At 71.4% G+C, this 26,168-nt stretch overlaps 2 protein-coding genes across 2 annotated transcripts; one reads left to right on the top strand and one right to left on the bottom strand.

Moving 5' to 3' along the window:
• The first annotated feature begins 8,197 nt into the window (after positions 1–8,197).
• MED24 (mediator complex subunit 24) lies at positions 8,198–22,070 on the top strand. The gene is made up of 25 exons (XM_088519663.1): positions 8,198–8,361; positions 9,593–9,675; positions 9,871–9,909; positions 10,876–10,949; positions 11,945–12,168; positions 12,669–12,780; positions 13,167–13,317; positions 13,546–13,659; positions 14,154–14,201; positions 14,431–14,513; positions 14,587–14,673; positions 14,962–15,073; positions 15,414–15,556; positions 16,065–16,105; positions 16,535–16,617; positions 17,654–17,832; positions 17,910–18,009; positions 18,138–18,313; positions 18,389–18,653; positions 18,838–19,019; positions 19,256–19,349; positions 19,570–19,669; positions 21,469–21,546; positions 21,642–21,790; positions 21,926–22,070. Exons 1-25 carry the CDS (start codon positions 8,232–8,234, stop codon positions 22,040–22,042), a joined length of 2,964 nt encoding a protein of 987 aa, XP_088375789.1. The 5' UTR covers positions 8,198–8,231; the 3' UTR covers positions 22,043–22,070.
• A 1,619-nt stretch (positions 22,071–23,689) lies between these two features.
• On the bottom strand, positions 23,690–25,754 carry CSF3 (colony stimulating factor 3). Its single transcript, XM_088519645.1, has 5 exons — positions 25,667–25,754; positions 24,771–24,937; positions 24,575–24,682; positions 24,345–24,491; positions 23,690–23,860 (listed from the first exon to the last, which is right to left on the bottom strand). The coding sequence occupies exons 1-5, from the start codon at positions 25,752–25,754 to the stop codon at positions 23,690–23,692; spliced, it is 681 nt and encodes a 226-aa protein (XP_088375771.1).
• Positions 25,755–26,168: the final 414 nt, after the last annotated feature.

The raw sequence follows: 26,168 nt of genomic DNA, 5'->3' as shown, positions 1-26,168 counted from the left end.
CCAGCGCACTGGCCCCCCGCCAGGCGGGGAAGCCCGGCCGTCCATGGGGCTGTGCCAGCACGGGGCCGGGTGCGGAGGCCCCGCGGACACGGCCGGGCCGCGCGACGTGTCCGTGCGACGCACGAGATGCTGGCACGAGGCCTTGCACGAGGCTTTGCACAAAGGGGGTGCACGAGCTGCTTGCATGAGGCTTTGCACAAAGGAGTTGCACGAGCGCGTTGCACGAGGCTTTGCACAAAGGGCTTGCGCGGCGCTGTGCACAAGGGGGTTGCACGGGTGGTTGCACAGCGGGTTTGCACAAGGCCTTGCACACACGTGCGCTGCTCTGCACAGGGGGGTTGCACGGGTGGTTGCACGGCGGGTTTGCACGGGTGGTTGCACGGGAGGGTTGCACAAGGCCTTGCACACACGCGTGCTGCTCTGCCTCGGCACCGCCCGGACGCCTGGGCCCCCTCCGCACGTCTCCCCCGCTCCGGGTGCAGGGCCCGTCCTCAGGGAGGCTGCCGGGGGGGGGCACTGCGGCCCCTCCGGGCGCTCCAGGCCGGGCTTTGGGGCCGCCCGCGGGCGGTACCTATAGAGCCGGCGCAGCGCGGCCGGGGGCTGCAGCAAATGTTTGTTCCATATGGGAACGGCGCGCGGAGACTTCCAAGTATAGGCACTGGCCGGGTGCCAGGGCTGCGCGCGGGCCTGCCGCCCCGCGGGCACCCGGCCCCCCCGCCAGCCCCCGGCCCCCCCCTGGGGCCCAGGAGTCCGGGCAGCCCTGACCACCCCCCCACAGCAGCCAGCAGAGCCCTGACCCGCTCGGTGCACATGTGGGGCTGGAAAACGCCCAGAAAGGGGCATTGCAGCGGTGGGACGTGAGGTGCTGGTGCTCGGGACCTGATGCAGGTCACGGTCCTGCCACTGAGCCCGGGCAGTGCCACCGACCCGGCCGCGGCGCTCGAGGAATCTGCAGGCCGCGCTCTTCCTCCTCCTCCTCCTCCTCGGCACGCCGCGGGCCCCGTGCCACCCGCACCGCCTCCGGCACGAGAGGCCACGTGCAATGAGTCCCGTCGGGTCTCCACCTGCGCCGAGGACCCCGGCCCGTGTCCACCGGCCGCGCCGGCGCGTTCCGCCGAGCCGGGCGCGCGCGGGAGCTGCAAAACAACCTGGGGGCAAAGTCCAGGGCCGGGCGGGCGGCGGCGGCGCGGGGGGACCGGGGCCCTGGCGCAGATGGACGGGGGGTCCCGGGGCCCCCCCGGCCCAGCTGGCGGCGCGCGGGGAGGTGAGGGCCTAAGCGCTTTAGCCAAGGTGCCAATTAGCGCGATTAGCGCCGCGCGGGGGGAAGGGCGACAGCCCCCGGCGCCCGCCCGGGCACCGCCGGGGACGGCACCGCGGCGGCAGCCGCAGCTGCAGCAGCTGGACGGAGCAAAAGGCGGCGGGGGCCGGTGGGGACGGGCGAGGGGCGCCAGGCACGACCGGCTCCGCGCGGTGCCGGCATCGCCGCGGGCGCGACGCGCCTGGCAGCACCCGGCGGGGCAATGTGGTAGCAGGGCCTGGCGCGCTGCACGTGTCTGCCACGGTGCAATGCAGCCGGGGGTGCCCCGTGCACATCCTGCACGCTGCATGGGCCGTAGCACGGTGCAATGTACCCAGAGGTGCCCAGCGCGCGTCCTGGTGCATTGCATGCGTCCTCCCGCGGTGCAGTGCACCCCGGGGTGCCCGGCATGCATCCCTGCACGCTGCCTGCAGCCTGCCACAGTGCAACGCCCCAGTGGTGCTTATGCATCCGATTGCAACGGCACAACAGAGCCTGGCGCGCTGCACGCATCCCGGTGCAGCGTGGGCATCCCGGCGCGGGTCGGTGCCCAGCAGTGCCCGGCCGGCACCGGGACGCCCGTGGCCGCGCGGCTCCGCGTGACTCAAGGCCGCAGGAATCCCAGGCATGCGGCGGCAGCTGGGCAGCCCGTGCCGGGGGATGCCACGCGCCTGACATCAGGGCCGGGGCGACCCCGGGGCACCCCAGACCCCGACGGAGCCCCGGGCGCCGCAGGGCCCGATGCCACCGCACAGCCCCGTGCCGACCGCTCGCCACGGTGCCGGGCCCGCCGTGACAGCGGCCCCAGGAGCCACCTGCATCCCGCCGCGACGCAGCCTCAGTTTCCCCGTGCAGCCGCCGTGTCGACCCCCGGCGGGATGCGGCCGGGTCCCCTTTGGATGCCGGTTTCCCGGGCGGTGCCCGCGGCCCTGCCGGACCCCGGGCGGGCAGCGACGCACGCGGGCTCGACGCGGCCCCGGCCCCGCGCGCTGCAGGAGCCGGGCGCCAGGGAGCTATTCTCAGCGCGCGGCGGGGGGGCCCGCAGGGCCCGCGGGACGTTTCTAAATCAGGGAGAGCAGCGGGGGCTCCGGCTCGGGGGCAGGAGGGGGCCGGACGCCTGGGCCCCGCAGCCGCCCGGTACCGAGCGCACGTCCAGCGGCGCCGCGGGAGGCACCGCGACGCCGGGCCGGACACCGCGCGCTCCCTCGACGGCGTCAGCGCCGCGGCCTGGCCGGGACCCCGCGTCCCGCCTGCGCCCGCCTTCCTCGCAACCCTGCCCTCCTCCTCCTCCTCCTCCCCGGGCCTGCCCGGGACCCAGGCGTCCGGGCCCCGCCTCCCCGCGCCGAAGGCATCCGACAACAGGGCGCGCGCCCCACGGCGCCGGGGGTCCCGCGGGCCCCGCGGCCGCCGCCGCGTCCCGTCCGGCGCCGGCTCCGGGCTTTGGCGGCAGCCGCGGGAACGTGCGTGGCGGAGCGGCCAGGGAGGGGGCTGCTTCCTGGGGCCCCCCCCTCGCCGCCACGCAGCGCCCGCGGGGCACCCGGATCCGCACCGCGGCCCGCCCGGCCCTCGGCGCGCGTCCGGCCCCCCGGCGCCGTGGGGACGGTGCCGAGCACCCCACGGCAGGCCCGGTGCCCGCTCGCGATGCCGAGCGCCTCGGAAGCACGCGGAGCGCCCCACGGCCGCACCTACAAGCGTGCCGAGCGCCCCACAAGTGCACCGAGCACCCCACAGATGCACGAAGGGCCCCACAGATGCACCGAGTGCCCCACAGATGCACCGAGCGCCCCACAGATGCACCAAGCGCCCTACAAACGCACCGGGCACCCCGCAAGCGCGCCGGGCGCCACGAGGCCCTCGCGGGCGCCGTGTCTGCAAAGGGACTGCAAAGGTCACGGCGGCGGCTCGGGGGCTGCGGCGGTGCCGCCGGCAGGTGCCGGTGCCGGGGCGCACACGCGTGTGCAAGGCCCCGCGGGGGCACGCGCAGCCGCGGAGCAGCACCGGGGCCGCCCCCCATCCTGCAGCGAGACCCCCGCGCGGCGGCGAGGCCGGCGGCACCGCGGGAGCCTCCCGGGAGGCCGCGCTGGCACCGCCAAAGGTCGCGCTGGGTGAGGCGGCCGGGCCCGGCGCGGGGTCACGGCACCAGCGTCGCTGAAGGTCGGTGCCACCGGCCGGGGCGGGGGACGCGGCCGCGCGTCCCGGCGCCGCCTGGCACCCGCGGGACGGCGGGGACGGCGCGCGGGGCACCGGGCACCGCGGGTGACCTTGGACGGGCGTCCCGCCGCCTCCGTGTCCCCCCCCGGTGCGGGAGGGGGGCGTCCCCGGTGGCGGATCGCGGCGGGGGGGGGGGTCGGCCCTGCCACACCCCTCGCGGGGCTCCGGCCTCCGTCCGTGTCCGCCCGTCCGTCCGTTCCCCCCCGCGCCGGGGATGCCCCCAGCCCGGCCTCGCCCCGAAGCAGCAAAACAAACAAAACGCGGCGCTTTCCCTCCCGACGCAAGGAGAAAAAAAAAAAAGGAATTTTATACATATATATATATATATACACACATATATATATAAAAAAAGCTGCAAACCCACCCAGCGCATTCCTGCCGCTGCCGCCGCCAAGAGCGGCGCGGGGCGGGGACGGCCACGGGGCACGGGCGGCCCCGCCGCCGCCGCCGCGCAGGGCCCGGCCCCGCCGCTCCCACGGCCCCGCGCGGGCCGCCCGCGCCCCCCCACCCCCAACCCCACGCGCGGTCCCGAGGCAGCCGCGGAGCCCCCCGGGCGCGGCCCCCCCCCGCTCCGCCTCCCCCCCCCCCGCGGGTGTTTTTCGAGAAAATCTCTATTTCCCCTGCTTTTCCTTTTTTTTTTTTTTTTTTCCCTCTCGCTCTCTCCCGCCACCCCCCGCCCCAGCTCCGCACCGCGGACCCCGCGGCCTCCGCCGCAGCGCGGGCCCCGCCGCTGCACCGCGCGCGCCCCCACCGCCTCCCCCATTGCAAGCACCGAATTGCGCCCGTGCTCAGCGCCCGCGCTGGCGGCGGCGAAGGGAAGCGGAGCGGGGAGCGGGGCGGGGGGGGGGGGGGCCGGGCCCTCGGTAAACAACGCGGACCGGGCGGGCGGGCGCAGCGGCGGGGGGGTCCCTCGGGGGGCCGTACCTGGGCGGCGGCGGCGGCGGCGGACGCGGCGGCGCGTTCCGGGCTGCGCGGAGCGGAGCGGGGCGCAGCGGCGGCGGCGGCGGCGGCCCACGGCGCGTGGCTCCTCCCCCGGCCCCGCCGCGCCGCCCGCCCGCTCCGCCGCGCCCGCAGCCCCCTCCGCCGGCCGCGGCCGCTCCCTGCAGCCGCCGCCGCCCGCGCGCGCGCGCGTTCCCTGCGCGCTCCCTGCGCGCGCCGCCGCCCCGGGCGCGCCCTCGGGGCTCCGGCTCCTCCCCGCGCCGCCCCCCCCCGCGCGCGGTTTCGCGGCCCGTGGGGTCCTCGTGGTGCCGGGGGGGAGCCCCCCTGGGGGCGCCACCAAGGGGGGTGGGGACGGTGTCCCTGGGGATGGGGGGGAACAAGGACCATGCGCGGGGGTGGTGGCATCGGGGGATGGGGATGGAGCCCACGCGGGGACAAGGGCAGGTCAGGGTGCACGGGGACAGTGCCCACAGGGGGACGAGGACGGTGCCCACAGAGGGACGAGGACGGTGCCCACAGAGGGAAGGGGACAGAGGGCAGCGGGAGCCGCGGGGAGCTGGCGGGACGGTGACACCAGGGACGCGCGGGGCTGCCCCACGGCGTTCCCGGCGGGACAGGGCGCTCCGCGTGCCGGGAGCCCCGGGACGGGCGGCGAGGGAGCGCCCGCCCCACGGCCGCGCACCCGTGGGTGCCCCCGGCGTGTCCCGCCGCGCGGGGCCGGGCAGAGGGAGCCGCCGTGGGGTCGGGTCCCGCCGTGGGGCCGGGCCAGGCCGTGGGGCCGGGGCTGGGGGTCCCTCGCGCGCGGGGACCGGGGAGCCCCGAGGGGCAACAGGGGCTGCCCCCCCCTTCCCTTCCCCACGCCACCTCTTTCCCAGAATGCCTTGCGCGCGCCCTCCTCCAGGACTACAACTCCCATCATGCCCCGCTCTTAAAGGGCCAGGGCGCCTCGGCACCGGGGGCCGCGGCCGCGCTTGGGGGGATGCTCGGGGGACGCCCCCGCGGGACCCCCGCGGTCTCTCCAGCCCCGGGGCCGCCCCATCCCGCCTTGCTGAGCAGCGCGGGGTGCCCAAGGGGTGGATTTATCCAGGGCAAAAGGGTACCTGTGAGAAGGGGGTACCCAGGGTTGGAGGTAGCCAAAGAATGGGGGTACCCAGAGCATTTGGGTGCTCTGGGCATGGTGGTACCTGGGGCACAGGGATAACTAGGAATGGGGGTACCCAGGGCGTGGTGGCACCCAAGGGATGCTCGTAGCCAGGGGACAGTGGCACTGAGGGGACAGTGGTACCCAGAGGATGGGGATAGCAGGGACATGGTAGTGCCAGAGGATGGTGGTATCTGGGATGTGGCAATAAACAGGGCACAGGGATACCCAGGGACAACGGTACCCAGGGATGCTGGTACCCAGGGACAACAGTACCCACGGCACGGTGTTACCCAGCGACAATCATACCCAGGGATGCTGGTACCCAGGGACAACAGTACCCAGGGCACGGTGTTACCCAGGGACAATCATACCCAGGGATGGCAGTACCCAGGGACGGCAGTGCACAGGGATGGCGGTACCCAAGGAACGCTGCTCCCCAGCGACGCCGGTGCCCAAGGATGGCGGTGCCTGGGTCGGACCCCCCGGCTCATCGGCCCCACCCCCGGCGCGCGGCCGGGCTGGCGGCGCCGGAGCCAGCGTGGCAGGGGAAGGGGCGGCCGCGCGCCCCCCCGGCGCGGCCCCTGCCCTCGCTGTACTGTACACTTTATCCTCGGCAAACACGCGGCGGCGGCCGCGGCCGCCCTTCCCCGCCGCACGCGCCGTCTGCCCGCGATAAGGAGGCGGCCAGCGCTGAGCTCATCCTGCCCCGGCCCCGCAGCCTCAGCAAAACCCGCGGCCCCGGCTCCCCCCGCGCCCCCGGCCCGCGCCCGACCCCACAGCGGGGAAGCTGAGGCCGGGCCGGAGCGGGGCCTCCTCGGGATGGGTACATGGGGGATGCTGGCCCCGTCAGCAATGGGGGCCGATGCCCACGGGGGGCCCGGGGCAGCGTCTTGCTGCTGGCAAGATGCAGTCATGGAACGACCTCATTCAAATACATCCCGGCGTCTATATCTAACCCAGGCCTGGCAGCGCAGCCGTGGGGCTTGGATCAGGGTGCTGTGGGCGCTGCTGAGCCGGGCTGGCTCCCCAGGGTATCACATTGTCTCTGCCCAGGCATCCCAGCATCACCCCCAGCTGTCACTGCCCTGGGGATGCAGGCCAGGTGGGAGCGTCACAGAAAGGTGACATTGGGAAGCGTGTGGGGACCCCACTCGTGCTACGGAGGGGGCCGTGGGGTCCTCCAGCAGCAGCCCCCCCGGCCCTGCCTCCAGCCTGCCCCCACCTCCATCTTCCTGCCGGGAATTCATCATGGGAATAAATCCCTCACACCCCATAAAATACCAGCAGGCAGACACAGGCGGCTGGGAACCAGCCTGTCTGCCCCCCCTCCCGACTTGGCACGAGGACGAGCACATCCCGGGCTCCCCCCCGGCCGCGGGCGCTGGGAACGGCCGCGGCCCCTTCCGGCAGCCCCCGGCCTCGGGGGGCCGCAGGCAGCTGGGCCGGGGCGTCCTGCCAAGCCGGGGAGCCCGGCCAGGCCGCGGCGCCGGCCCGGGGGGGCTGCTCGGGGCCCCTCCCCGCTGCAACATCCCCACCCTGCCACCCCATCCAGCTGCCCCACCGTGTCCCACGGGGACCGTTCGGGGACGTGTTGCAGCGTTTTGGCCGAGGCGGGGGGGGTGGGCTCGTTGCTGGGGGGGGATCGGTGCCCTCTCGGTGCCCCGCACCCCCCCCCGCGCGGGGCCGGGGCTCGAACCCGCGGCGTGTCCGGTTACCGCTCGCAGCTGCCGGGGCCGCCCCCCCGCCCGGCGCACAGGAAATCCGCGCTCATGAATAGGGGCCGCGGCCCCCCCGGGCCGGCCCGGCGGCGGCGGCTCCCGCCTAATCCCGGCTGCGCGCGGGGATTTGCGGCCGCGATTACCGCGGGCATTAAGGGGCCTCGGCGACCCCCGGGGGGGCCGCGGGGGCGGAGGATGCAAGGGGGGCTGCGCCTCCTGCAGCTTCCCCCCGTGGGTGCTGCCCCTCCCGTGGGGCTCCCACGCGCCCCCTCATCCCGTGGGGTGCCCCCCCTCGAGGCTGTCCCCCCCCCCCCGCAGCTCTTCAGCACCTTGAACAGCGCCGTGGGGCCGGGGGGGGGGCGGCGCCCGTGGGCGGCCACGCGCGGCCGCGCCCGGGCGGGGAGGGCCGGGTGGGGAAGCAGCCGCGTCCCGCCTCCCCCCCGCCCCAACGCGTGGCCGCGCCGCGGGCACGCGCTCCCCATCCCCCCCACCCACGCGCCCCCTTCGCCCACGCGCGGCCGTCCCGCGCATGCGCTGCCAGGCGCGGCCCCGCGCTCCTTCCCCCCCACCCGCGTTCCCACCGGCCCGTTTTTGCAAGCGGGAGCGCGTGCGTGGGCGCGTGCCCGCGTGGGTGCACGGGCACGTCCGCACGGGCACGCGCGCCTCTCCCCCGCACTCTCCCACTCCCGCGCGCGCCCGCCCGCTCCCCCCGCGCGCTCGGACTACAACTCCCAGCGCGCCCCGCGCCGCGCCGCCCAATCCGCGCGCGCCTTGCTGCGCGGTGCCAACATGGCGGTGCCCAGGCGCTGAGGCCCGCGCGCGCCGGGGGCCGCGGGCGGTTGGCGGCGGCGCCGAGCGGCTCCCGCGGGGAAAACGCGGCCTCCGGGCGGCCCGTGGGGCCAGGGTCGCGCGTGGAGGCGCCATGAAGGTGGTGAACCTGAAGCAGGCGCTGCTGCAGGCCTGGCGCGAGCGCTGGAGCGACTTCCAGTGGGCCGTGAACATGAAGCGCTTCTTCCCCCGCGGCGCCACCTGGGACATCCTCAACCTGGCGGGTGAGCGGCCGCGGGGCCCTCCCGGCGCCTCCGAGCTCGCGGCTGGGCCCCGTTATCCCCCTCGTAGCCCCGAAGCTGCTTCCTGCCCTGCAGTTCCGCCGCAGCTCCCTTTCCCGTGGCGATTTGGAGGTGTTTGGAGCAAATCCTGCGTGACGCCGTCCCGCTTCCCTGCGCGTTGCAGCGTGGGGAACACAGAGCTGTGGGGCCGGCGCCAGGGGAAAGGGCCCTGTGCTGGGCAGGGAGCCTTGTCCCACCTGAGCCCTCCTGCCCCGGTTATCCCGGTGCTCGGGGTTCCCTGGCCCGGCCCCGCAGCGGTTCCCTTCACACTGTGCGGCTCCAGGCAGGGAATGCCGGGAATGTGATGGGGTTGCGGCCACCGCTCCGGAGTGCTGCCCAAGGAGACCGGGAGCAGCTCCCGGGGAAGCGGATCCACCCAGGAGGGATGCGGCAGCCGGCACTGCGGTCCCAGGGCGAAGCCGGCGCTTGACGCTTGCAGTTTCAATGGGAATGGGTTTTTCCCGAGCGCCAAGCCAAGGAGGGGGCTCCATAGCGGCGCTGGGGGGCCGGAGCTGCATCCCCTCATCCCTGCGGCTTCAGGGGCCGCTCGCGGGGGCGGCTGGCGCCGCCCGTCCGTCCCGGCAGCGCGCGGGCCGGCAGCTTGTGCGCGCGCCGGGGCGCCGGTTCCTGCGGCGGCGGCCGCAGCCCGCGACAGCTGTGGCCGCCGCGGCGCTGCCCCGTGCCGAGCTGGCACGAGCGGGGACGGGGAGGCTGCCGGCCGCCTTCTGCCGCGGCGCCAACCCCCTGCCGGGTCCCTTTTGAGTTCCCGTCGCGGCCGCCTTTCCCCCGCGGCCGCTTCCCCGCGCGCTGACCTACTTGCGCTCCACGTGGGCAGGGAACGGCTCGGCCGCGCGCGCGGAGCCGAGCTCGGCACGAGCTCCCGGCCTCCGGAGCCGGAGGCGCTCGGTGGCGGGTGCCAGCGCTCCCGGCGGGATGCGGGAGGAAGGGGAATGTGTGTGAGAGCTCCAGGTGCGGCCCGGGGCCCTGCGAGAGCTGGCCGAGCTTGTGCTCCCTGTGTTATTCAGCAGCTTTCGCTGCGGTGATTAGAGAGCTCCGGGGCTCGGCTCGTTTCGGGGTGGTCGGGGCGAGGTCTTTGTGGCCGGCCCGGTTTGTCGTTGCCACGATCCCGGCGCCGGCTCCTCGCTCACGCGCGCGGGCCGCTCTCCTCTTGCAGAGGCCCTTCTGGAGCAGGCCATGATCGGGCCGTCGCCGAACCCCCTCATCTTGTCCTACCTGAAATACGCCATCAGCTCCCAGGTAAGGGTGACCCCGAGCCCCCCGCCCGCGCCACGGGGCCGTGGCCTCCGCGGGCTGCCCGGGGCCGTGTTCGGAGCGCGTGCGCGCGGCGGCGCGGCCGTCACCCAGAACTGTCCGTTTGGATCTGTGCCGCGTGGGCGCCCCGGCGCCGTGCCCCGCGTGCCGCCCGCGCACCGCGCTCTGTTCTCCTTGCAGATGGTGTCCTACTCCACGGTGCTGACGGCCATCAGCAAGGTAGGGCTCCGGCGGCTGCGCGCCGAGGCCGCCTTCCACCGGGGATCCGTATCCGCTTCCCTCCCCGCAACTCCCGCTGGATATAGGTCAAGTGGAAAACGACAGGCCCTGCTGAGTCAGCGGCACCCATTAGTTCGGAGCCGTGTCCCGTGGGGGACGGGATGCCACCCCCCTGCCGGCTCCCGCTCCGTTTGGGGACCGTCCCGCTCGCGCGGCGCGTGCGGGGCTGCGAGAGCCTCGTTCTGCAGGGCCTGGCGGATAAACCGCGGAAACCGCAGCCCTTGGCGGTGCCCTGGGGACCCGGGGGTGCTTATGGAAAGGGAGCGCTGCCAAACCGGGCCGTGGAGCTGTGCCCGGCGCCGCAGCCGGCTCCCCGCGGCGCCCGGCGTCCCCGTGCCCCTCCGTGCCGGAGCCGCCTCCGCGGGCTGCTCCGAAGGGCACGAGCGGCTGCTCCGAAGGGCACGAACGGTCGCCCCGCAACAGCTTTATCAGGGCGACCTCTGATTCGGAGCGAGGTCCCGGCGTGTTTGCCAGCGCTGGGAGCGCTGCGGGCAGCCGGGCGCGGTGCCGGCCTCGCCGCGAGCGCCGGCTCGGCCGCTCGGCACCGCGCGGCCCCGGCGCCGCTCGCGTGGCCGCCGCGCTGACCTTGAGCGCCGCGCGCTCCTCCTTGAGCGCGGCGCGGGCCCGCGGGCGGCTCCGGCGCAGCGGGGCGGCCCCATCTGCTCCGCAGCCTTCCCCGGCGCCGCGGGGCTGGCACCGCGCCACCGCGCTGGCAACGCGGCCCCGCGGCGCTCCCGGTGCCTGAGGAAACCCGGCCCTGATGCCGTGGCCCTCTTGCTGGCCGTGCCCCAGCCTGGACCACGCTGACCTAGTTCCCCTTGAGTTCCCTCCCTTTGGGGAGGGGGATTCGCTGCGTTCGGGGGCTGCTGGCGCCGTGTGACCCCCCTTCTTGTTTCCCCGCTGCAGTTTGATGACTTCTCCCGGGAGCTGTGTGTCCAGGCGCTGCTGGAGATCATGGACATGTTCTGCGACCGCCTCAGGTACGGAGCGGCCCCCGGCCTGTCCCAAAACTCCGGCGGGACCGGAGGAGCTGCCGAGCCCACGGTGCCGGTTCTGGCGGAATGAGGCCGGTTCTCCACCGGGCTCCGTGTTTGTTCCAGTGCCGCTGGGTCCCCTCCCGCAATCCCGGGCAGGAGATGCCACGCGAGTACCAGGCTGGTCAAAGCAGAGGGTTAGAGACCCCCAACCCTGTCGGCTTCATTCAAAGCTGCAAAGATCACAGCCGCCCTGTGACAAAGGGAGTTTCTGTCCCCTCCGTGTGTTTCGGCTCTTGCGTGTGGCCTTCGCAGGGCCGGGGCTGCGTGTTCCCGCGCGCCGTCCTGCCCGCGCTGCCCTGGGGCCTTGTTTTGCTCCGTGCTCTTCCGCTGCTGTCACAGGGCCCAGGGGAGCCCAGACAATTCAGGCCACACAAACTCTTTTAGGAAGCCCAGAAATCTTCCTGTTAACCCCTGAGAGCCTCTTCTGGGAGGCTGGAGCGGAGAGGATGCAGGGGGCAGGAGGAGGAGGAGGAAGGTGAAGGCAGCAGCTCTTCAATTACACGAAATGGAGCAGCAGCCATGAATATGCATCACCCGCAGATGTTGACAAGGAGCTGTTGCCGGCCAACTGCAGAGCCGGCCACTTAATCCAGTTCCTGCCTAATCTGATCCTGCGCTTAATTTGATCAAAACTGCTGGCCCCGATGATTTGTGCATCAGGAGGGGAAAGCGCTCACCTCGCGCCGCGCGATGAGCAGCGCTGAGCCTCTCTTAGCAAGATAATTTGATTAGAGGCTTGGAAAGTTTCCCTGTAGTCGAGTGCCCGGAGCGGCGGCCGCGCTGGGAAGACTCTCTTGGCTTTGGTGCTTGGTGTCCGCAGGCTGCCGGGGCCGCGGGCGCGTGGGTTGAGTTCTGCTCCGTGCCTCGGTTTCCCCTGTGTAAAAGGGGGCAATAACCCGGCCCTGGGTGAGCAGGGTCCCTTTGTGTCCCCCGCGCAGCTGCCACGGCAAGGCGGAGGAGTGCATCGGGCTGTGCCGTGCCCTCATGAGTGCCCTCAACTGGCTGCTGCGCTGCGCCGCCTTCTACGCCGACAAGGGGAAGGAGACGCTGGAGCCGGCGGCAGCCGAGGGCCAGCTCAAGATGTGCCTGGAGCGGCTGGAGAAGATGCTGGGCAGCACCAAGAACCGGGCGCTCATCCACATCGCCAAGCTCGAGGAGGCCTGTACGTGGCTGCCGGCCCCGGGGAAGCGGCGCGGCCGCCTCTCCCTTCCCCCTGCCCGGATCCTGCCGCATTGTCCCTGCGGCTCCAAGCCCATCCATCTTCCGTAACCGTCTCCTCCTTGGCTCCGTGCCACCCGCTGCCCCCTCCCTTCCGCGCTGCCCTTGGAAGAGGAGCAGAATTAATGCGGAGGCTGCTGAGCCGCTGGCGGGCGAGCAGCGGAGCCCGCGCTCCGCCAGCCGGCCTGGCACGGCCCCGTGCCCTCGCCAGAAGGCCGTGCCAGCCGGGGGCCGGGGCCCGCGCCGCTCGCGGCCGCGCACACCCCGCGCTTGGCTGCGAGGGCCACCCCATGGGCACAGAGATGTGACAGGAGCTGACGTGCGCTCGGTGCGGGGCCTGGCACGCGGCCCCCGGCCCGGCGGGCGCTCGGGGTCGCGGCGGCGCCGGCTGCCCCGGCGCGTTGCCGTCCCCGGGCCCCTCGGAACGCCGCTCTCCCTGCGCAGCGTCGTGGAGCGCCGTGGAGCAGTCCCTCGTGAAGCTGGGCGAGAACCTGAGCGGCCTCGGCAGCTCCCCGCTGCGCGGCCAGGCCGACGGCTGCGTCTCGCTCATCAAGAGGTAGAGCCGCTCGCCGTGCCCCGAGGGACGTCCCGAGCGCCGCCCGCTGCCCCCGCGCTGCTTTCCTGCCCTTCCCTGGCCGTGGGCAACGGGGGACAGGCCCGTGGTGACCTGCTGCAAGGGGGTCTTGCCTGGGGATTGCTCCTTCAGGGCCCCTCGTGTCCATCTCAGCCCTTGTTTGCAGGGCACTGAGCTGTTCTGGGGCGGCCAGAGCTGCTGTCCCTGTCCTGGATGCCCCAGGGGCTGCTTCCAGGGCCCGGGAGGGGTCTCAGCCACATCCCAAAGACCCCGGGGAGCCAGAGTTGGACAGAGATGGGGACCCTGGCTGGGAAGGGAGAGCAGAGTGTCCCTGAGCGCCCCGGTGAGCCGTGCTGCTGTCCCCGCAGCATCCCCACCATGCTCTCGGCGCACAGCGAGCAGCTCAACAAGACCGGCTTCCCCACCGTGCACGCCGTGGTGCTGCTGGAGGGCACCATGAACCTCACCGGAGAGACCCAGCCCCTCGTGGAGCAGCTCATGATGGTGAAGAGGATGCAGGTACGGAAGCGGCGGCGTGTTGTCCCGCTCCGGGTGGTTGGAGGACGTGGGATATTTGTGATCCTGCTTTGTGGGAGCAGCACGAGCCCATCAGCACGGGGTAACCTTGGTCCTTGCAGGAGTTGAGGGCTTGGCGGTGGTTGGGGCAGCCGCTCGGTTGCTCTTGGGTGCTCGGAGGGCTGGCGCCCGCGCTGCCCTCACGCAGGCTCCTCTCTGTGCACCCTGCAGCGCATCCCGTCCCCGCTCTTCGTGCTGGAGATCTGGAAGGCCTGTTTCGTGGGCCTCATCGAGTCCCCCGAGGGCACGGAGGAGCTCAAGTGGACGGCCTTCACCTTCCTCAAGGTAGGTGCCCCCGGCGCTGCCTTTTCCCCCATGCCTGGTCACTGCCGGGGCCTGGCGGAGCCGCGAGTCCTGCTCTCCCACGGGCTCCTTCTTGTGCCCCATCTGGCCGGTGTGTGAGGTGGTCGAGCCCGTGGTCAGCCCTTCTGCACCCCGCTGAGCCCCGCTCTGCTGCCTGGCACGTCCTCCCAGCCCCGTTTGGCTGTGCAGAGCGTTCTCCCTGCTCTGCTTCTCACTTTTGCGCCAGACAAATGGGATCTGGGTGTCGTTTCGGGCCTGACACCTGCACAGTCCTGTGCTGGGCTGCTCCGCATCCGTGGGGCCCTGCATGGCTGTTGGGGGGTGGCTGTGCCCTGCACGACTCGCTCGTGCTGTGGGTCTCTGCAGAGGGGAACGGGGCTCAAGCACGTGGCTGGCTCCTGCCACACTCCTTCTTGTCACCGGGAGAGCGGCTGGTGGCCACAGAGCTGGTCACATCGGTGCTTTGCTCCTTGCAGATCCCCCAGGTGCTGGTCAAGCTCAAGAAGTATCCGCAAGGGGACAGGGTGAGTGGCGAGGGCCGTTGGCAGGAGCTGCTCGCGGTGTTGGGTGCAGGAGTGAATCGTGTTTGTCACGGTGTCCTGCAGAGCTGCTCGGGGGCGGCTGGGGCAGGGGCCGGGCTGTGTCCTGGCAGCTTCCTCGGAGCAGACAGGACGGAGCGGGAGGGAAAGGGGGGTTCGCGGCAGCTCCCGCAGCAGCTGCTCCCAGCTGAGCGCCTGGCTTCGCGCGCGGCAGGACTTCACCGAGGACGTGAACTGCGCCTTCGAGTTCCTGCTGAAGCTGACCCCGCTGCTCGACAAGGCGGATCAGCGCTGCAAAGTGAGCGCCCGCCGCGCGCTCGGCCCGGCCGCGGCGCCGGCCCTCGGCGTGACGCCCGCCCGTCTTTTCCAGCTGCGACTGCATGAATTTCCTGCTGCAGGAGTGCAGCAAGCAGGGGCTGCTCTCGGAGGCCAACATGAACAACCTGATTGCCAAACGGTAGAGCGGCCCGGGAACCGGTGGGGTTGGAGAGCTGCGTCCCCCAGTGCTGGCACACGAGGCCAAGGCCTTGCTTAGTGCCACAAACCGAGTGTCCCCTCAGAGTGGCACTGCCCTGTGCTGGTGGCCAGGCTCCTTGGGGAGGCCGGGAGGTGGTGGGGCTGGGTCCTGGGGGTCCTGGTGGCCCTGGGGATCCTGGTGGCCCTGGGGATCGAGGTGCAGGTGGTGGCTGAGCCTTGGGGGGCAGCGGAAGGGCCGGGGAGCCCCCGCTCACGGCGCGTCCCCCAGCACGGCGGACAGGGAGCACGCGCCGAGCCTGAGCTCGGCGGAGAACGCCAACATCCAGCCCAACCCCGGGCTCATCCTGAGGGCCGAGCCGACCGTCACCAACATCCTAAAGGTGAGTGTCCCTGCCCGCTGTGCCGGGCTGCCCCGGAGCCTGCGTCCCGCAGTGCCGCTCGGAAGCGGCTGGAAGTGCTAGATCTCCCCCTGTGCCGTGGTGGAGGAATTACTGCCAGCACCCGGCGCACGCGGGAGCCTCCTCCTCCTCCTCCTCCTGCTTGCTAAGCAGCCGGAGGAGCCATCAGGCCACACGTTGCCTTGTCAGTGCCAGCAGCGTGTGCCAGCTCGACCCGTGCCCCCCGTCCCCGCACGGCGCTGGCTGCCGACCTGCGCTGCGGCTCCACGGAGCACCTTTCCCCTCTTGTCTTTTTCCCTTCCCGCTGTGTTTTCTCTCTTAGACCATGGATGCAGATCACTCCAAGTCCCCCGAAGGTTTGCTGGGCGTCCTGGGCCACATGCTGTCCGGGAAGAGCCTGGATCTGCTGCTGGCGGCGGCGGCGGCCACGGGCAAACTGAAATCCTTTGCTCGGAAATTCATCAAGTGAGTGTGCGCCTGGGTGACACCGTGGCCGGGGCACTGGAGAGGTCACTGTGTGACACCAGACCTGGCAGAGCCCTGGGGGGCTGCACCCCCCCCAGCCTTCCCCCGTGCTCCGCTCAGCGGATCCGGTTGGGCTGGCGGCACCGGCACCGTGTTGGATCCGGGGCGCTCGTGTGTGTGTGCCCGTGTGTTGTGAGCGCCTGTAGCTCCCGGGTGCCAGTGGCCTGGTCCCTGCACACACGGCAGCGGTGGGACAGGATCCCTGGGGACCCGTTTGCTGTGGGGGCTGCTGCTGTCCGAAGAGGGAGTCACGCTCCAAGATTCCCATTTTGGTCCCCTTCCGTCCCTGCTGCGGGGCTGTGCGGAGCTGGCAGCGCCCTGCGGAGGAGATGGGAGAGGGGCACGTGGGCAGGGGCAGCTTCCACGTGGGGATGGGAAGAGGCCTTTGTTTTGCCGTGGTGGTGAGGAGGAGGATGATGCTTCATTGTGTGTCCCTCTGCCCCCCTAGGCTGAACGAATTCACGAAGCACATCAGCGCCGGGGAGAGCTGTAAGTGCGCGCGGGACGCTGCCCGGAGCCGCGCTGTCCGGCCGGGAGCTGCCGGCAGGGCGCGTGGCCGCGTGCCAGCCGGGATCGGGAGCCGCTGCCCCCGTGCCCGGCGCGTCCGCCCGCGGCGCTCCCGGCTCCCTCTGCTCAGGCCCACGGGGCCTCTCAAGGCCGGTTCCCTCCCGGGAAGGGGTGATGTGTCAGCACGGAGCCCAGATAAGGACTCTGAGCGCGTCTGCGCGTGATGAAACGCACCGAGTGCTCTGACCTTCCGCGGCGCCGCCAAATCCGCCCTGGGGACCTGGGCTGAGGGCGGCCCGTGACACGGCCGCGGTGCCCTCGCTCGTGCACAGGCCCCGGGGGGTTAGGAGCGCCCGCGTGGGGATCCCGCCGCCTCGGAGCTCCCTCAGGTTCTTGTTTCTCCTCCCGCAGCCAAAGCGGCCTCGGTGCGAGCCCTGCTCTTCGACATCTCCTTCCTCATGCTGTGCCACGTGGCCCAGACCTACGGCTCGGAGGTAGCCCCTGCCTGCCCCGCGAGGGGAAAGGGCGGGATGCGGACGCTGATCCCGGGGCGGACGCTGATCCCGGGGCAGGGAGGGGACTCCGACCCCGCGGAGCCGCCGCGTGGCCCGGCAGCCTCCTCTAGCGGCCGCCCGCGCTCGCCCGGGCTCCCACTTGCTCTCCTACCTTCTCTGCCCCTTTCTGGGTGTCCCCGCCGGGATTGATGCCACCCACGTGTCCCCACGAGGGCTGGCCTGGCCCATTTGGCTCTCCCCAGGCGGCTCCCGGCCTCGCGCTCGGCTCCCACGTGGTTTGGGGTAGGGAGAGGCCGGCGCTTTGTCCAGGGGGCCCGGGCTGGACGTCAGCCCTCCCTCCTGAAAGGAGGAACTTGCAGCTCCCCTCAGGAAGCAGCACTTGGGTTGCATGAAAAATTTTCCACGTTTCAACATCGGTGCATGTGCGTGGGGAGGCGAAACGATACCGAAACACCGGGAAAGCCGAGCGGGAGGGAAACGCGGCGGGACCTGCCGCGCGGCCCCGGCGGGGGAGGCCGGACGCAGCTCGGAGCCGCGCGCCGTCTCGGCCCCCGGCCCGGCCCGGAGAGCTTTTCCTGAGCAGCTGTTTCTGAACACATGTGCAGAACGTTCCACTTTTAACAAAAATAGCGTCCCTTGGGTCACGGAGGGCTGAAGGGAGGAAGTGGTGGGTGGGATTCCCAGCTCGTGTCCCCCTCGGGATCCTTCCCAGCTGGCTTCCCAGCTACCCCACCATGGGGCAGCCGGCCCCGCTCCGGGAGCCCTGGGCCCCACAGCGCCTGGCGGGGGGTGAGCGGCTCTTCCAGGTGGGACACGGGGACGTGCTGCGGTCCCCTCGGTGCCGACTTCGCCACGAGGGCGCCCCGGGCAAATTGCAAAGCAGCAGCGTCCTGGGGAGGGCCCAGTGCCCTCCGTGGGGGCTGAGCAGGGCCCGGCTGCTCTGTGCAGGCCACCGCGGGCTGCTTGTCCCCACGCAGGGTCCCCACGGCCCCGCGCCCACCCTGTTCCCGTGCAGGTGATCCTGTCGGAGTCGAGCCCGGCGGGCGAGGTGCCCTTCTTCGAGACGTGGATGCTGACGTGCATGCCCGAGGAGGGCAAGATCCTGAACCCCGACCACCCCTGCTTCCGCCCCGACTCCACCAAGGTGGAGACCCTGGTCACCCTGCTCAACAACGCGTCCGAGATGAAGCTGGTGTAAGCGCCGGGGGCCGCGGCGCGCCGGCGAGGGCAGCGGCGCCGCCGAGCCCACCCCTCGTCCCGTCTCTCCGCAGGCAGATGAAGTGGCACGAGGCCTGTCTGAGCATCTCGGCGGCCATCCTGGAGATCCTCAACGCCTGGGAGAACGGCGTGCTCACCTTCGAGTCCATCCAGGTGGGCCTGGAGGCGTGGAGCCCCGTGGAGCGTCGGCGCGGGCGGCTTCGCGCCCAAACGGGGCTGGGGACCCCCCTCCTCTCCTGCAGAGCTGCCGGCTGCGCCAAAACCTGCATCTCCTCCCCCAGAAAATCACGGACAACATCAAGGGCAAGGTGTGCAGCATGGCGGTGTGCGCCGTGGCCTGGCTGGTGGCCCACGTCCGCATGCTGGGCTTGGACGAGCGGGAGAAGTCCCTGCAGATGATCCGGCAGCTGGCGACGCCGCTGTACGGCGAGAACACGCTGCAGTTCTACAACGAGCGGTGAGGCCGGGCCGGGCGGCGCGCGGGGCCCCGCGGCCCCCGGCCCGCGTGACCCCCGCTCCCCCTCGGCTGCAGCGTGGTCATCATGAGCTCCATCCTGGAGCACATGTGCGCCGACGTCCTGCAGCAGACGGCCACGCAGATCAAGTTCCCCTCCACGGGCATGGACACCATCCCCTACTGGAACCTGCTGCCCCCCAAGAAGCCCATCAAGGAGGTGCTGACGAGCGTGTTCACCAAGGTGCTGGAGAAGGGCTGGGTCGACAGCCGCTCCATCCACATCTTCGACACCCTCCTGCACATGGGGGGCGTCTACTGGTTCTGCAACAATCTGGTCAAGGTAGGAGCTGCCGGAGGCCGCGTTGGGCCGGGAGGGAGGTTTCCGAATCCCTCCCCGTGCGCTCATCCTGCCTGGTTTCTGCTGGGACCCGGCGGTGCCGGTGGCTGGGAGCGCGAGGACAGTCCCTGGCGCCGCAGCGGGGCAGGCCGGGCCGTGCCCCCCAGCCTGGCCCTGCGCCTCGCAGGAGCTGCTGAAGGAGACGCGCAAGGAGCACACGCTGCGCGCCGTGGAGCTGCTCTACGCCGTCTTCTCCCTGGACATGCAGCAGCTGACGCTGACCCTGCTGGGCCACATCCTGCCCAACCTGCTCACCGATTCCTCCAAGTGGCACACGCTCATGGACCCGCCGGGCAAGGCCCTGGCCAAGTAAGACCCCATCCCGCCGCATCCCGGCCTCCGTCCGTGCCCGTGGTGGGAACGGACGCGCTGGGGGCCTGGGCCCCATTCCCTGCTCGCTGTCCCCTCTTGCTGAGGAGGGACCTGCCACGTCCTGTCCCTGCGCATGCATCGGGCTCTGCCACCTTCCCCCAAAGGGAGCTGAGCTCCCGCCTGGCATCCGGGTGGGCCGACAGCCCCTCGGCAGCTCCCGCTCCTCCCGCCAGGCTCTCGGTCTGGTGCGCCCTGAGCTCCTACTCCTCCCACAACAAGGGCCAGGCGTCCGCCCGGCAGAAGAAGAGGCACCGAGAGGACATCGAGGTGCGGAGCAGGGGTCACGGCGGGCGGCGGGGACCGGGCTCTCCGCCCCGAGCTCCCCTGGGAAGGGGGGACGCGGTGGCACGGGCCGCGTGGCGGTGGCCCGGGCTGAGTCGCCGTGGTGTGACCGGAGCCGCGGCGCTGCACGGAGCCCACGGGGAGCAGCGTCCCCCCGCGCGCCCCTCGGGACGGGCCGGGGGGCTGAGCCCTGTCTGCCCCCCAGGACTACATCAGCCTCTTCCCGCTGGACGACACGCAGCCCTCCAAGCTCATGCGCCTGCTCAGCTCCAACGAGGAAGACGCCAACATCCTCTCCAGCCCCAGTAAGTGCAGGCTGCTCCGGGGAGGACACGTCCTGCCTCGCCGCCCGCTCGTGGGTGAGAGGCGCGGGCACAAAAACCCCCTTTTCCTCCCGAGCGGACCCAGCAGCCTCCGCGTGGCCTCCCCGTCTGCGCCTGGTGCAATGTGGAGCCTGGCAGCAGGAGGCAGCAGCTCCCTTGGAGCTCAGCACCCGCTTTAGCTGCCCTGTAAAACACCCCGTGTTCGACCATCCCTTTGCTGCGGAGCCCCGCGGTGCCATTCTCAAAATCCCCTGTTACTGTCAGGGATTTAGCGAGCTCAAACGGAGGAGTTCTGAGTTCCTGAAGGGCTTTTGCGCTGAGAAAAGTCTGCGGGTTTTTGTTCCTGCAATGGAAAAGGCTTTAGGAAGAGGGAGGAGGTTACGTCTGCCCTGTCTGGTGTCACCACCCATGGGGGTGCCCGGGTCTTGCGGAGGTTTTTCAACCCTGTCACTCATGGCCACTCTGAGGGCACTGAGGAGCTGTTGCGCTGTCACCCTCCCTGGCATGTCCGGAGGTGACGTTTCCGCTGTATCTCTGATTAAACCCCGAAATTCCAGCGTTGTTACCGAGGCAGCAAAGGGAGCGGATGAGGCGCTGTGGTCACGTCTCCGCGTGGCCGGAGCGCGGATGCTCCGCGTTGCAACAGCGCTGGCAGGAAGCGCGGCCGGGGTCCCGTCCCCTCCTGCCATGCGGAATGCGACGCAGCGGCTGCTGCGGCGCCGAATTACACGGAGACTCCTGGGCAGTGAGTCAGGATGTTCCCTGCTCCTTGTTTCTTCCGATGCCCTTAGTCCAACGTGCTCTGTTAGATGCTTCTCAGCGCATCCATCACCCCGTGGTTTCTGTTGGTTTCATTACTGTTGTAATTTGGGGCTTTCCCTTTATTTCGTTATCTTTTTTTAACCGTTGGTGCAGTTCCCACCTCTTTCCAGTGACATTCAGGACATTTTTTGGTCGGTCTGCTGCCGAGATTTGGAAATCCTCCTTCCGGCGCCGCCGCGTAACTCAGTAATTCCATGAGAAAAGTGGGGGAGGGCTCTTTTTTTAGCATGCATCCTCCGAACGGCGCAAGGTGGGTCCTGCTGCTTGGAACAGCCGTGGAGGATGAGTGTGTTGGGGAGGCCCCACCGCGATGATACCGGCTCCTCTCCCCCGGGACGGGGCCGTGACCTCCGATACGACGGATCCCGAGGCGGCTGCTCCCGTCTCGGCTCGGGTAGCTCCATCCTTCCGCGGGAGCGATCCCGGCGCTGCCGTGCAGCTGGGGAACATCTGTCTGGCAGCGCGTGCGGCTCGCGCCGCTCGGGCTCGCGGCGCTGCTCTTTCCCCCTCTCGGCGTGACGTGTTCGCGCTGCTCGCGCTCTCGTGCGGCGCCGCTAACGAGTCATTTGCAATTAGGGCTAAACGCTCGTGAGAGGGAGCTGCGCGGCCCCCTGTCCCGCGGAGCTGTCATCCGCCTTGGTCACGCTTGGAGTATGTCTGTCTTGTGCAAGAGCGGAGCGGGTGACACAGCCCTGTCACGCCTGGGCCTGTCCCCCGCTGCCAGCGCTGCTCGTGCCCCGGCAGCGCGCCCGGTGACAAACACGGAGACCATTTGCGTGCTCCGTGTGCTGGCCGTGTCCCGGCAGCGAGGGCGGTCGCGGTGCCGACCACATCCCGACCGTCTCCGTGCCCTCCGGGAGCGCGTCCGTGGCCGGCGTGTGCTGGGGTGGCCACGCTGGCCCGGCTGGGGACCCGTTCCAGCCGGTGCCCGTCCTGACGCGCGTTCTCCTCCCCGCCAGACCGCTCCATGAGCAGCTCCCTGTCGGCCTCGCAGCTGCACACCGTGAGCATGCGGGACCCGCTCAACAGGGTGCTGGGTAAGCGCGGGGCCGCCGCGTCCCCGGAGCGCCGCGGGGGCTCGCGGGGCCCCGGCTGAGGTAGCTCGGCTCCCGCCGCCCGCCTGTCTCCGCAGCAAACCTCTTCCTGCTCATCTCGTCCATCCTGGGGGCCAAGACGGCCGGCACGCACACGCAGTTCGTGCAGTGGTTCATGGAGGAGTGCGTGGAGTGCCTGGAGCAGGGCAGCCGCGGCAGCATCCTCCAGTTCATGCCCTTCACCATGGTGAGTGCCGCGGGGCCGAGCCGCGGCCGGGCCTCGTCCCGGCGCCTCCGGCTACAGCCGCAGCCCCCTGGGCCCTCCCTGGAGCTGCCCCCTCCACTCTTGTCCTGAGTCCGCCGTTTTCCTCTCTCCGGGCAGGTTTCGGAGCTGGTGAAGGTATCCACCATGTCCAGCCCCAAAATCGTCCTGGCTATCACCGATCTCAGCCTGCCGCTGGGTCGCCGCGTCGCCGCCAAGGCCATTGCCGCCCTGTGACTTGGCCTCCCGCTCCTGCCGTGCAGGAGGGGACGGCGGGGCCGCCCCCGGGCACCCGGAGGAGCCTCTTGGTCCCCGCGGACGTGGCCGGGCTCTGCCCGCGTCCCTCCGTCTCCAGCCTCCCGTGCGGCTCTTCCCTCCCTGCCCTGCGTGGGGCTGTCGGAGACTGACCCCAACCTGCTGCTTTTCAATGAATTCAGCCCTTTCCTAGAGCCGGGCTCTGCCTCTTTTCCGCCTTGTTCTCCGCCAACGGCTCCCGCTGCTCCCGGTGAGCGCGGATGGGGGGCCGGGGCCGGCACCCCTCACCCTGCACCCAGGGCCAGGCGGCCCCGGGCTGCTCCGGGGGCAGCATCTTGGCACCGGGGCCGCCTGTCCCGGGCTCTGGGGACAGGGGGCCGATGACGGCAGCTCTAAAGGTGCCTGAATCGGGGGCTGCCTCCAGCTCCGGCCACCCCTGCTCCGGGCGCTCCCGCATCCCGCCCGGCTGGAAAACAAGCGGGATCCTGCAGGAACTTCCTCCCTGTGTGCAGGAGCTCGTGGGCAGCTCCAGCCCCGCGGTCACTCGGTACCGGTCCCGGTGCCGTGAACCGGCCTGGGGGGGTCCCGGGCTCCTGCCCTTGGCTCGGGCCGGGGCCGGGCGCTGTGGGAGCCCCCGCTCCTGCCTGTCCCTCCTGGAGCCGGAGCCGCGTCCTGGTCCCATCCCGGAGCCGGGCTGCGTCTCCAGCTCCGGGGATGGGACAAGGGGCTCCCGCAGCCCCCCCAGGCTCGCCGCCCGCCCCGCGCCCGGCGTTACCGTTAGCGCGGAGCAAAGAGCAGCGCCGGGCGCCGCGGCCGTCCCCGCTCTGTCAATATTTGCGGCCACCCCGCGCTGGGCATTGGCACCGGCCCCGGCCCTTCGCCTTCCGGGCAGGGGCTGGAGCGCGGGCCGCCCGTTCCTGTAAGCGCTGATAAGCCGGGGCCGGGCGCGCGAGCGGGGCCGTGCGAGCCGCGGGGACGGGACGGGGCGGCCACAGCATCTTTGGCCACCTCCGTTTTCCCGCTGACGGAGCCACCTCCCCAGGAGCATCAGCCTCATCCCGGGGCAAAATCCCCGCTGGGGCGGGAGCGAACGCGCCGGTGCCCGCGCGGGATGCGGAGGAGCCCGGAGCCGCGCGGAGCCCGCGCGTTTGTCCCCTCCGCGGCGCGGGGAGCTCGCGGGCTCCGCCGCGGAGCTGCCTCCGGCCCCGCCGCTTTCTAGGAAAGTTGCCCAAGCGGCAGCGCCGGAGGAAGCGGCCGCCGGAGCCGGCCCCGTTCCGCTCCCCCCCAGCCCCTTCCCTGCCCACGGAGACCAATCTTTGGAGCAAAAATAGACTTTTATTTCCTTTTTCATCACGTATAAAAAACACCCCGCGTTCCTCCGGGGTGACCCAGCTGCAGCAATAAATACGAGTGCAAAATGCGGTGGGACGGAGCGGCGGCGGAGCCGCGCGCCCAGGAGTGCGGGGCCGGGACCGCACGGGTCCCTCCCGGCCCCCATAACTTAAGACTGCAATAAATACGGTGCCGGCAGCCTCCCGCCGCCGGCTCCGGGCTAATAAATATTAATTAGTGTAAACAGGAGAACAGGAGCATCCCCGGGATGCGCTCGGGGCCGGAGCGGGACCGCGCTCAGCGCCGCGCCAGGTGCCGCAGCGCCCGCAGCGCCGTCTCCAGGAAGCGCTGGAAGTTCCGCAGCAGGAAGAAGCTCCCGACCTGCTGGTGGAAGCGGGACGAGAAGGCGGGCAGGACGCCGGGGCCCTCCGCCGGGAACGTCACCAAGGCCAGGCCCAGCTCCTCCATCTAGAGCAAGGGGGACGTGTTAGAGCCACGAGTGTGTCCCCCCTGCCCGGTGCCACCAAGGGTGCAGAGACCCATGTCCCCCCATGGTCCCACCAAGGCACAAGGTCCTGTGTCCCCCTGTGGTGCCACCAAGGATGCAGAGCTCCATGTCCCCCCATGGTCCCACCAAGGGCACAGGGCCCCGTGTCCCCCTGTGGTGCCACCAAGGATGTGGAGCTCCATGTCCCCCCATGGTCCCACCAAGGGCACAGGGCCCCGTGTCCCCCTGTGGTGCCACCAAGGATGCAGAGCTCCATGTCCCCCCATGGTGCCACCAAGGGCACAGAGTCCCATGTCCCACGCGGTGCCACCAAGGATGTGGAGCCCCAGGTCCCCCATGGTGCCACCAAGGGCACAGAGTCCCATGTCCCACGCGGTGCCACCACAGATGCAGAGCCCCGTGTGCCCCGTGGTGCCCCCGAGGACACGGAGCCTCCGCGCTCACCTGCTGCTGGATGTTGGAGGAGAGGTTGGCGGCGTCGAGTTGCAGCCGCTCCACGAGGTCCCCGTGCGCGGGCAGCAGCTCCCGCACGGAGCGCAGGGAGCGCTCGAAGGCCTGCAGGCCGCGGCGGATCTGCTCCAGGCAGGCGTCCTGCGGGCACCGCAGCGCTCGGCACGGCCCGGCCCGGCTGAGCCCGGCCGGCTCGTGACACCCCCGCGTCGCCCCCCACTCACCGCCTCGAAGCCGGGGCGCTGGCACCGCTCCAGCGGCGCCGACGGGACGTCCAGGTGCTGCCGCACCAGCCACAGCTCTTCCTCCCGGCACAGCTGGAAGGTGTCGCACTGCGGCCGGAGGGGGACACGGTGACGTCAGGACCGCACGGGACCCCCCTTCCCAGCCCCGCAGGACCCCCCCGGCCGCAGGACTCACCACGACGTCCTGCAGCGCCGCCACGTCCCCCTTGATCTTGCGGCTGAACTCGAGGCTCTTGCGCAGGAAGAGCTGGAAGTCGTGGTCGCCCGAGACGTCGGGCAGCGGCGCCGCGCGCAGCGCCGGCCACAGCGGAGCCGCCAGCGCCAGGGACAGCAGCAGCAGCGCTGCGGGAGCACGAGGTCAGTGCCGGCTGCCCCAGGCTCCTGTGTCCCCCGCCAGACCCGCCCCGGGTGGCAGCACCCACGCAGAGGGGCAGAGATGTCCCTGCAAGGGGGACGAGCGGCCACAGGGTCCCCCCCTGGCGCTAGGACCCGCACGCACGGGGCTCTGCGCTGGCTGCTTTGGGTCCCGGGGTGCTTTGGGTGCAGGGGGTGTCCTGGGCGTTGGGGTGCGCGGTGCACATTGGGGTGCTTGCGTGCAGGGTGCTCCGGGTGCAGGGCTGCAGCGGGAGCTCTGGGTGCCAGCGTGCCTTGAGCACAGGGTGCCCCAGGACGTGGTGTGGGGTATCCTGAGCACTGGGTGCAGGGTGCTCCAGGGCAGGGTATTGGGGTGCTCTGTGCTCAGTGCAGGGGTGCAATGCCCCGCACGGGCTGGACGGGATGTCCAGGGGCCCGGGACACGGGAAAGGGGCTGTCGGGATCCCGGGAGGATTGAGCAGGGGATTGGGAGGCGGCAACAACCCTCTGAGCATTGGCACTGGATGCAGCGTGCTCTGGTTCAGGGTATTGGGGTGCTCTGTGCTCAATGCAGGGGTGCAATGGGCACCGCGGGTGCTGCAGTGCCCTGAGCTCTGGCACTGGATGCAGCGTGCTCCGGTTCAGGGTGTTGGGGTGCTCCGGGCGCTCGGTGCAGGGGTGCAATGGGTGCTGCGGGCGCAGGGTGCGGGTACTCACAGCTCTGGGAGCGCATGGCGCACGTGTCCGGCTGCGTCGGCGTCTCGTCCTCTCCGGGGGCCGGCGCCGCTCGCTCCTGCGGCCTCATCGATTAGGGCGTTTTATAGAGGGCTCCGGGGATTCACACGGATGTGGCAACAGTGACGATTGCCTCATTGTCTTAATCACCGATATGCAAATCCGGGCGCTGCGGCCGCACCGCGGCACCGCGTCGGGGGCTTTCCTGGCGCGAGCGGCCGGGTCCCCCCAGTGCCGCCCGGGGCCGGCGCTTGGTGACTGATTAACCGGGAGCTGGAGCGGAGCCGGCGGCTTCGCGCGGGCCCTGCCCGCTGCCCGAGCCCCTCACCCTGGCGTCGGGGCGGCCATGGCGTCGGGGGCCACAGTGACGGCCACCGAGTTGTGACCATCCCCGCTGGCCCCTTGGGGAAGTGGCTGCCAGGGAAGCCCCGGGCCGGAGCGAGTCCGGCTGCTCCCTGCCCTGCGGCCGCCCTGGGCTCTGACG

The sequence above is a fragment of the Tinamus guttatus genome, unplaced genomic scaffold (genome assembly GCF_059628265.1).
Source record: "Tinamus guttatus ecotype Peru unplaced genomic scaffold, ASM5962826v1 Tinamus_guttatus_pri_ptg000066l, whole genome shotgun sequence".
Lineage (NCBI taxonomy): Eukaryota > Metazoa > Chordata > Aves > Tinamiformes > Tinamidae > Tinamus > Tinamus guttatus.
The sequence above is the reverse complement of the archived record's forward strand: the minus strand, read 5'-3'. Positions and strand labels throughout refer to the sequence as shown.